Source organism: Aplidium turbinatum, chromosome 2, assembly GCF_918807975.1.
Source record: "Aplidium turbinatum chromosome 2, kaAplTurb1.1, whole genome shotgun sequence".
Lineage (NCBI taxonomy): Eukaryota > Metazoa > Chordata > Ascidiacea > Aplousobranchia > Polyclinidae > Aplidium > Aplidium turbinatum.
The window spans coordinates 6,509,337-6,519,838 of record NC_137473.1 but is presented as its reverse complement, the minus strand read 5'-3'; the positions used below and the strand labels follow the sequence as shown (position 1 = coordinate 6,519,838).

General features: G+C 37.3%; 1 protein-coding gene across 1 annotated transcript; it reads left to right on the top strand.

The window, feature by feature from the left end:
- Positions 1 to 490: 490 nt before the first annotated feature.
- On the top strand, positions 491 to 10,499 carry LOC145764748 (calcium and integrin-binding protein 1-like). The gene is made up of 7 exons (XM_082576413.1): positions 491 to 624; positions 4,145 to 4,179; positions 4,840 to 4,953; positions 5,191 to 5,330; positions 5,471 to 5,583; positions 6,441 to 6,529; positions 6,973 to 10,499. The coding sequence occupies exons 1-7, from the start codon at positions 574 to 576 to the stop codon at positions 6,992 to 6,994; spliced, it is 564 nt and encodes a 187-aa protein (XP_082432539.1). The 5' UTR covers positions 491 to 573; the 3' UTR covers positions 6,995 to 10,499.
- The last annotated feature ends 3 nt before the right edge of the window (positions 10,500 to 10,502 follow it).

The following is a 10,502-nucleotide window of genomic DNA, read 5'->3' as shown; positions in this document are numbered from 1 at the left end:
ACAGGTTTGCAAACAGTGGTTGTAGAGACCTTAACACACAATAAAATTTAAACATTTTTGGTTAAACTTCAGCAATCATCAGGTGATTAATGTGATAACATAGATATATATATAAATGTGAACAATATTAATAATTAGCCTGTGAAAGATATCATATTTACACACTAGCAAGCTGAGCAGAACAACTTTAGAAACAAAAGATGCCAAGGCCATTCTTTTGCAATGTATAATATTGTTCAGAATGTAGTCGCAAGACTAATGTAGCATTGTGTAATTAAAATGAGCAGGAACAATATTAAGAAGCTCATACAAGCAATGTTATGTATACAAAACATAAAACAAATGTAATTCAATTGTACTTTAAAAGAACTTTGTGTTGTAATGCTAAAATTATTCTAACAACACGTTTGCATGCCAATCTAGTGTGTTAAAATTTTGTTTAAAAGCACCTGTTGCAGAACATTCAAGTCATTACTTTTCAGGGGTAGTTGTAATGTCAACTTTTGATACTTTTCAACAATAATTGTAGGCTTGACTAAATTATGCAGTAATTTATGTACACTACAAAGAACGATGGGTGCATCTGATAGCCATTTTTCTCATGAAGAATTGCAAGAATATGTCGTAAGTTTTATTTGGCATTATAGGTGAAGAAGTGTTTATTGTTGCCATAAAATCTCACATCCTTTTGCATTGACACACATAGTTTTTTTGTGGAAACTGTATGTACTGCTTAAGGACTTGAAGTAAATATGGCTAGTCATTGAGTCATCATCCCACCACGATGTTAAATGCTTTTCAAATTTTTAGTTATAGTAACACTTTCTTCAATTTTTGTTTCAAGAACATTTTTCTCACAAGATTCAATAGATAAACACAGTTAAAGTTTCTGTTCTTTTTTCATATTGATAAATGTTTACAATATACCGGTAAGCATTAGAGATGCAGCGGACCCAAAATTTTTATCCGCACACCGCACCGCAACTGACTCATCTAACCGCACCGCACACCGCAATTTATCGGGAACTTTGACACTGCACCGCACACCGCAAATTACAAAATTTTTAAAAAATATTTTAACGCGCTATTTTTTAGAAAGAGTAGCAAAAACCGGTATAACAACTGGTAACCTACCGCTACCAGTACAGTTGTGCACTAATTCAGTCCTCGAAATTAGCGGCGGCACTCGGCAATTGCCGTGGTAAATGCCGCCGTAAACGTCATAATGGCCATTCTGCTACGGCAATAAAAATGCCGCCGCAAAATGAGCACTTAATTAGAACAAAACTTGTTCAAAATTTCTTCCTGTGTTATTTACTCGCAGCGGGAGTTTAATCAGCAGAAACATCGCACCAAGAACTCACCTCGGACTATTTTAGTTGCTGTGAACACTCACGCAGTCTTCGAAAATATTATATTTTATAGCATATTTTTACTTGGCAAGAACTTTGCCGAGGCCAAACGGCAAAAGTTGAAATTGCGTCGGCAATTGCTCTGAACGTTTATTACGAAACAATTGTACCAAAACATGTGAAACGAGAAGGGAAAAGTATACTAGAGTAGTCTATCACGACCGCATCGTTTGATTTGTTGTGATGTAATAATACTTAAAGTAGCGATAAAGCGAGCAACGCAATACGCACGCTGTTACGTTAATTCACGTAAAATAGCTCAGGGGAAAAGTAAGTTAATTTTGGGTTGATTCAACGTTCGAGTCAGCACAAATCGATTTACAATTTTCCCGGCGGGTTATATTGCGCACCCAGACAGCAAAACCATCATTTCTACATCGATTCAACGTCTACAGACGCAAAATCAATGCAAAAATAACGAATTATGCTGCCTGGGTAACAACAATGCCCAATAAGAAATTTACGTTTGTTTTTCGACATCTAGCGACGTTGAACCATCATAAAATAACGTTAATTGTTCAAACAGGTACCGGTAACAAATTAATAGCTCCCTGCGAGATTGGCTCGATTTATGTTTATCCTAACATAATTTCGGCACAATTGGGATACTGCGTGCGAGCAACACAAAGTCTGTTGGATAAAGAACTAGTCGGATATCATATATAAATCGGAATCATCAGATGCTGTATCGGAGGATGAGGTTGTAGCGTCGTCACTGGAATACTTGAAGACGCAAAACTGCCCGTTCGTGAACGCGCAATGCCATATGATCGGAAGCATTATTTTACTGCCGAAGAACCATTTATCCAATTTTGTTCTACTTTTTTAACTTGACCCCTTAGCTTTTCTAATTCCGATTTGTTTCCGTCATAAAATTCTTTATAAATTTTGTAAAATACCACACTAACTTTTTCCTTCTGTTCCCTCTGTTTGATAACCTATAACAGGTAAATTCTACTTTTCAACTGTATCCTTCACCATGATTTATATTCGCAACGACACCGGTAAACAATAAGCATTCGATGTAACAATAACTTTTTCGTAACAATTAAGCCAGTATTTACAAGGTTGCAAACTTTTTACAGTTTACAAGAGCATTGTCAGCGCGTAAAATAGCTTGCGTGATGCTATTCGCTACCGCCGTATGAAACACGAAGAATAAACGATTAAAATTTTGTTTGTTTAAACTTTAAAGCATACGGCAATTGCCGCCGCAATCCAAGGTTTGCTGATTTGGCGACGGCAATGTTTTTGCCGTCGTAGATGGAAGCTAATTTCGAGGGCTGCTAATTGGCTAGGCTAACCAGATCATATTCGCTCTGCATCTAAGTTCTAAAGACATAATACAAACTAAGACAAATAGAATGTTCCTGGATCTAGTATCAGGACTTTTGAACACTTTTGTAAGCAATAATGCAATTTTAATGTCAGTGGTTACCGGTATATGAACTACACACACAAGAGTAAAACTTATAGCCTGAACTAACTGGGCTAACGGTTTTGGGGCTGGCTGGCTTGTCAGGGAAGCTGTATGAATGTTTTTGGTTAATAGCCTAGCTGATAAACTCATATCAGCTAGGCTATTAACCAAAAACATTCATACAGCTTCCCTGACAAGCCAGCCAGCCCCAAAACCCTGTCAACTGCAAGCCATTTGCAATTTGCATAGCTTTCCAGCTTAGGGTTTCCAAAGGAAAAAAACTGATCCGTGTTTCCAATTTAAATTTGAAGTTTCATAACTGATTTTCTTGAAAAGTTGAAAGTTTACATTTACGAAAGTTTAATTTCTTGAAAGTATACGCTTGTAAACAAAAGTCTAATTTCTTGAAAGTTTACGCGGCAAGCGGCGCGGCGCGGCTTTGTCATTTCAACCTTCCACGCGGCGCGGCTTTGTCATTTCAACCTTCCACGCGGCGCGGCACGCGGCGAAAAAGTCAAAAGCGGCCGCGTACGCGGCGCAGCTTGCATCACTAGTAAGCATGTAATAAACATCTCAGCTTGGATATAAAGAATCCAAGGTTCATTCATAGTCATGATTTGCTCTGAGGTATCTAAAGAGTTGGATACAAATGCTCATAGTAACTGCCATTTTCTCGTTGCAAATAGCACAATGCACGTTATCACACCAAGGTTTATTAAATTGCTATCGATACCAATTGTCATTTTACAATAAACAAAAGCCATTCTATATTCAGACATAAGAAAAGCTTAATTGCATCTCCAATATCCATCTTTAGATATCCCTGAACTTGCTCTGCAAATCTTTTCGGATTAGTATAGAACCAACAAGTTTTCTTGAATTTGATTGTAGATGTTTGACCAATGACCATAGTCGACTAAACTAATGCTGTATTGTCTTTTGCAGCAGACACTTTGCCTGCATCAATTTTTTGAAGTGTATCATATGTGAATTCTCTAATGAAAAACTCAGTTGTGATCAGTTCTGTTGTTGTCAACTAGTTGTTTTCTTTCCACAAAGGTAAGGATTCAATTGACTCACAGAAGCAGTGGTTGAGAACTATGTAGAATGAATCAATACTGATTATTGAGTTGTTGGTGCAATACTTATTACTGATGAGATAACAAAAAAAAAATATTGATGAGCGCAGTTGCGCAAAAAAGACAACAACAAAATACTCAGTCTCATGGGCGAAACATGTGTCTACTGTCTATCGCTAAATTCATGCTTGAGAACAATTCTATAACATTATAATACTAATTGTTTGTTTCAGGATTTGACTTTTTTTACAAAGAAAGAAATTATTCAGTAAGTTCTCGCATTAGTGAATCTGTCAAGCGTGGTAAAGTACACATTTCAATGTAACATGTTATCTTTCTGCAAATTTGTATTCTGTGCTGTTTGGGGCTGATGATGACTGTGCTTATTGACTCTTTATGAATACAGCTAAAGTTGTGAATGGGATTTGCTTCATTGCTTGTCCTTCTTACGTACTTAACTGTGGGTGTGGGGTCATGGCATTATGGCGGCTGGCACAGCTGACTTGGTGCAAGACAATTAGCTGCCGGCCGACCTGGCACCTGGACATTGCACTGTTAAATTATTTGGAGTAAATTCCATTTCATACAATGAGCATGAAGATATTTTCAAATACCGGACCGGTATAGGATAATGTTTGCGTCACAACTAGTGTCTAATGAAAAAATTGTGATCGGAATTCAATATTGAGGGACAAAAATATTTACACAACGGCAACGTATGCTCAATGAATGAAAAGACTTTGTGCCAAATAATCTCGTAGTGAGATGTTTCTGCGACAGGTCGGTCGTACTTGGATGTTGAATGTGTATATACTTTTAACCAGAGTATGGCATGTAATGAAACATTTAAAGTTGTCTACGTTTGTTTACAACTCTTACAATGGACGGTAAAAGATGCTGTTACATTTGACAGTTCTTTTCCTTGCAGTGCATTTGGAAGGTTTACTGAGCTGGATCCTGATGCAGTTTCCGCTAATAAAAAGTGTCGAATTCCTATGGATACAGTTTGTTTAATGCCAGAGTTGAAAGTCAATCCATTCAGGTATCTGTTCCAACTTGTAACCTCAAAAAATTAATCAAAAACCTAATCTGATGCTAGATTCTACTAAAACTAATTGCAATTTGCAATCAACTTATCAGAAATTGAATCTAGGGTAAATATTGAAAAAATCTTTGTATTGTATTCAAAGAAAAGACTACAAAAAAACCTAGAAGCCACATGTGCTAAGGAAGCTTTCAGTGAACATAGTGCATTTTCAACGTTTTGCGTTGTTTTTAGGCATCGCATATGTAGAGTGTTTTCCACATCACCAAGCTTTGATGGAAGTATTTCCTTCGATGATTTTCTTGACATGATGAATGTATTTTGTGACGAAGCGCCAAGGGAGCTCAAATGTGAATATGCGTTTAAAGTATACGGTACGTGCTGTTTTGAAACCGTGTTAAAAGCTTTTTTCTTGGACTAGGGTAGCCTCTTTAAAAGGGTAATCGTTGCTATTTAGCGTATGATAACCTGTGCTGAAAGTTATTTTTCGTTTTGTTTGCTATTTATTGGACAGACTTCAACGAAGACGACTTGATTGACGTTGAGGACATAGAAGCAGTCGTGTCACACCTGACTGGCGATACCAATCACCTCAGCGAAGAAGAAATTAGTCAACTCATTAAAAATGTTAGTTGCTTATCTTGCTCAAAATTAATTGTTTTCAATTCTATGCAAATTATGTAATGCAATTGGACTGGTTAAGTGGTCGTATGTCACAGAACAGTTAGTGCACAACTGCACATACCACCCGTTTAGCTACTTTTGTTTTCTTGATCTATTCAAAAGTAAACAACTGTAGTGTTTGTTGAGGTTACTAACAGTTCGAGACTTGTTGCAGTTGTTTTGACTTGACAATACTACATTACAAACAAAAATGGCAAAACTTCATGCACAACCAGCACCAATAGAGCACTGCATGTAACCGGAACTCCGCAAACTCAAACAAACCTCAGCACTGTAATGCAAAACAGTCAATCTATTGTATATACGTCATTAAACGGAAATTTCAAACTTTTTGGACGTAAATTTTCATTTTTTTTACCAAAGATCTTACAATAAATGTTGTATCCTAAAACCAGGGCTAAAGTTGGATTTGAAAAAAAAAGCCTATTACCCCTCAACTGTAAGTGCAAATTTACTAGAAATTGATGTGTTCTATGATTCATCAAGTTGATGTATAATCAAATTTAAATGCAGCCCATATAACAAAACTAAAACAACTACAACAAGTTTCCGAACTGTTAGTAACCGCAACTAACACTACAGCTCTTTACTTTTGAATCGATCAAGAAAACAAAAGTAGGCATTTTAGAAATTGCTCACAAAATGTGACATTCAGTAGCTAGCCGTTAGTATAAAAACCGTGGTAGGATTCAAACTGCTTGCAAGTGTCACTTCAGTTGTTGAGCTGCGTATTTGTGGGTTAACATCATCAGGTTGAATTTGATAGCGCTTATCACGACGGTTGTGAATCAAATTTGCAGATCACGTTGGAAGCAGATTTGGATGACGATGAGCAATTGTCTTACGCAGAGTTTGAACACGTCATATCTAAGTCACCTGACTTTCTCAAGTGAGTTTCAGAGCTTAAACGTTGTTTGCTTACGTAATGCCTGTGTCCGTATTCCGGAAAGTATCTGGTCTAGTTAGTCAGATTTTTATGTGAAAGTTAAATCGAGTCCAATTGTAGACTTGAGCAAAGACTTCTTTACTAAGCCGTCTATCCTTTGTGAATTTTCTATAGTTGTTGATTATCACAAAACGAATGTTTTCTGCGGTTATTCACCTGGTTTCACACTTTTTGCGATGTTTGACTGTTAATGGTCTCGCGTTATTAGAGATGGGTGGATTTTCAATTTTCACAAAAGTAACCTCATGGGCTTTTAAAAATACTGGAGGGCGGTGGGCTTATCGGTTTAAATTTTCTGGGCCCTTTATCTGATGAAACAAAAAGTAAAATGAATAAAAAGTAACAGCAATAACAGTATCATGACTGATCGAAACTGCATATTTTAGTTCTTTCAGAATGAGGTTATAAGCCTACCGATGTGATGGATTGTTTGAAGCTTATCTTGCATACGTGCTGGCCATTTAGAGAAACCATCTTCAAGTCTGATTGAGTTTGGAGTTTATGGTGTATGTTATTGTATTTTTATTTCTATTTTTACTGACACAAGTAATTTTAAGCCTTTCTTGCTATTTTGTAATGAGTGTTTTGCTTACCCACTATTTTGTATTTGGTTAAAATGACCGTGATTTTTCTGTTTTCGTGTTGAGATACACACTTTGGCCACTTGGCTTCGACTAACATCCTCATCAAGGGTACCACGCAATAGGCAGCAGCAATTACTGTCATCATTAAACACTTGGTTTGTCTTTTAATGGCTTTGTGCTGTAGCAAAATATTGAAAACATCAAACACCACTTTCATTATACGGCTTCTGAAGTGAATACGACTATCTTGATCAAGCAGTTGGAACTGACATCTACAATCTACATGACTACATAACCAGCCGTTATAGAGTTATCATATGCAGCATAGTTTCGTGGCACGACCTTATTTCACCAGAAGAAATATGCTGTACAGTTATATGCTATTGAATATTTTTTTCAGTAATCCGTATCGTGTTATGTTCGCTGCAGCTTACATGATGAATAATTTGGTTGGTTTGCTCTGAAAACGGGCATAGTTACATGTGAAAGAAGCGTTATCTTTGACTTCATCATGACAGTGTCACGTAATATGCGTCTTTTCACGTCTCTATGACGTTTTTATGAATCCCGGATAATTGCCTAGTCAGTTTACTGAACTTTTTACGTGTTAACATGCGATTGTCTAAATTATCTTATAGTTTGAGATTTGGAAATCTTATCTGATAAATTGATTTATATATGATATTCATTTAACCGGTATGTGACTAACTGATTCCGTCTGTACTTACTTTTTAACCTTGTGTATTTGTAATGATGTATTGTTGGATGATGAAATAATCTGCCATTGCACTTTATCCCTGCTGGCATAACTAGGGTTTCAAGCACCTTGTCACATTGCTACTTTTTGCTCTCTTCACTGACAATTGTGAACATTATTGTTATATCGGGTACATTTTCACCATGACGTGTTAAGTTAATTTGCCCCTCACATATCGCCGGGGTCAGCTGACCTCCCCCATTTAGCTACAAACCCTGTTTGCAACACATGTTAATGTTGTAGGCTAAGTCACACACAGCGTATACTTGTTGTAATTTGACCATTCAATGTGCAGTTCTTCTCATTCATTTGATGTATTCGTTTGCAGTAGATATCCGTCGGTTTTCTCCTTAAAAGCAATGCAGTTTTCATTCTTTTGAATAAAATCGATTAAAATATATGTCTATGACTTGTGCAATGAACTCTGCTTACGTCCTGTTTAATTTTAGTTTAAAGCAGCACGTTTCTTGCCACAAAATAGAAATTTGAAACTGTTGTTGTCTTAAACTGTTCAAATCGATAATTGCTGTTCGTTTGAAAGTAGGACTACCCAAGTCGTCGTCTTGTTTAAACGAGGTGGTTAACTCAGCAATACTACAGATGTACCTCTTCTGTATTGACACTGCATTGATTGTTTGTTGTTCGTGCTGCAGTGCATTATTCCTTTTCGTTCTTTATTTTATTTTACAATCATGTCTTGCGTTTAGCTTTGTCAGAGCTTCTTTGACATTAAAGTCCATGATATGACGTATCTTTTCTATCGATTTTGTGTTACTCTCCACCTTTACACAAATAGAGTCGCGCTGTAACGGACACAAAATTTTGCGTTGAATAAAATTGATTTTATATTGCGCAACGTCATGACGTCAACGACATCTTTGCGTAACGTCATGGCGTCAACACGCACGTCATCTTTGCGCAACTTTCCTGTTGTAACTTCTCAGACAACAAAATGACGGATTTGCTGTCTGGGTTTTAAGGGGCTGTTTTAGTCCATAAAAGACAGGCGCAGTCAAGGGAGAGTGGCAGTTGCAATTGCGGGCTTTTGTGGACAAAGAGGAAGGGGTTTCTAGGATGTGGACATCCTTTTAATAACTTAGTAGGCCTACAAACAACAAAACTATTTTGATGCAGTGCGGGAAATTTGGGGAGGAGAGGGGTTAATTTTTTGCAATTTTATGAGGACGTCTTTTATGGGCAGTCCTTAATATAGGTCATGCAAACAAATATAATGTTATTGGGCAAATTTTATTTTAACATTGTAATCTGAAATGAGTTTGATAGGCAACTGCCATAGCGTATTTAGTTAAATTAAAAAGGCCAAGTTAAAAAAGCTACAATTTTTTCCAGCCATGAAGGGCCAAGTTGATTTGACTAAATGCATCTTCGATCACTTTTTGCAATTTTTTGATGGTCGCTACTAAAACATGATTCCCTCTCCCTTGGGAGTTGTTCCTTAGGCTGCCGTGGCCGAGTGGTTAGCGCGTTGGGCTCGCAGTCGAGAGCCTGCATGTTCGACTCCAGCCACCCGCACTTGCTGTTGTTTCTCTGGGCAAGAAACTTTACGATAATTGCCTCTACCTAGTGATCGATTTCGAGTAATGTAGTTCCAAATTTAAGTAGTTCCAAATTTAAGTCATAAGTAAAGTAGACAACCGGAAACAGACATTGCCGTCGGCTGCAGCGTGGGTCAGGTGTATGTCGGAAAGCGTACACCGATGCATAGCGCTCAAGTCCGCTTTCCCGCAATGCAGGATAAAGATAAACAAACAAACAAAAAACTTGGGTATCACTAAGAGCCTTTACAGCTCTTTCGGAAATCTCCTAAAATTGTTGTATCGTTTATCGTCAAATGCTTTCTTGATTACTGATTTGCGTTTGCTTGTTCAGCCCTATACAAATATCAATACGTTTGCAGCGCTTTATTATTTTTAATTAATATTTGACACAATCATTTCTGTACAGTGCACAATAAACAAGACGCCAGAACATTTTGTTGTATGAAGGCTTCGTTCGTTTTTTGTTTTGTGACCTCTTTCAATCACGGCATCTACTTGTCAGAAAATCTTTCTAATCACGGAAATAAGAAATTTGTGTGAAATTTTGCAAGAGAAACAAATTTTGAAAGCAAAACCTTGCTGGTTGTGTAAAAATTTCATACTGACAGTGTTCAAACTTGAATGTCTGGGTACTACTGTTTTTGACTTTACATTATACGTATTTGCAGAAACATGGATAGCCTACTAACCAGGAAGCGCACAGGCCACAATCTATATCAGTGGTTCTCAACCGGGGTGCCGCGGCACCCTAGGGTGCCGTTTACGTTTAGCAAGGGTGCCGCGAGCTATTGCATATTACAGTACAATTCTTATTACATCCAAATTAATTGGAACGGAATCTTGTGACGGAATCTTATGACTTAACATTGTGACGTGACGTAATCGGTTGCCTTTGTCTTACACGTGCTCAGTTGCCTTTGTCTTACTTACACGTTTGTCCTACATTTCGCAATCGTATTCAGTAACGAGGTGCAGTCGATCGAGATAGTTGGTTCTTTTCAGTGATTGTTGAGTTG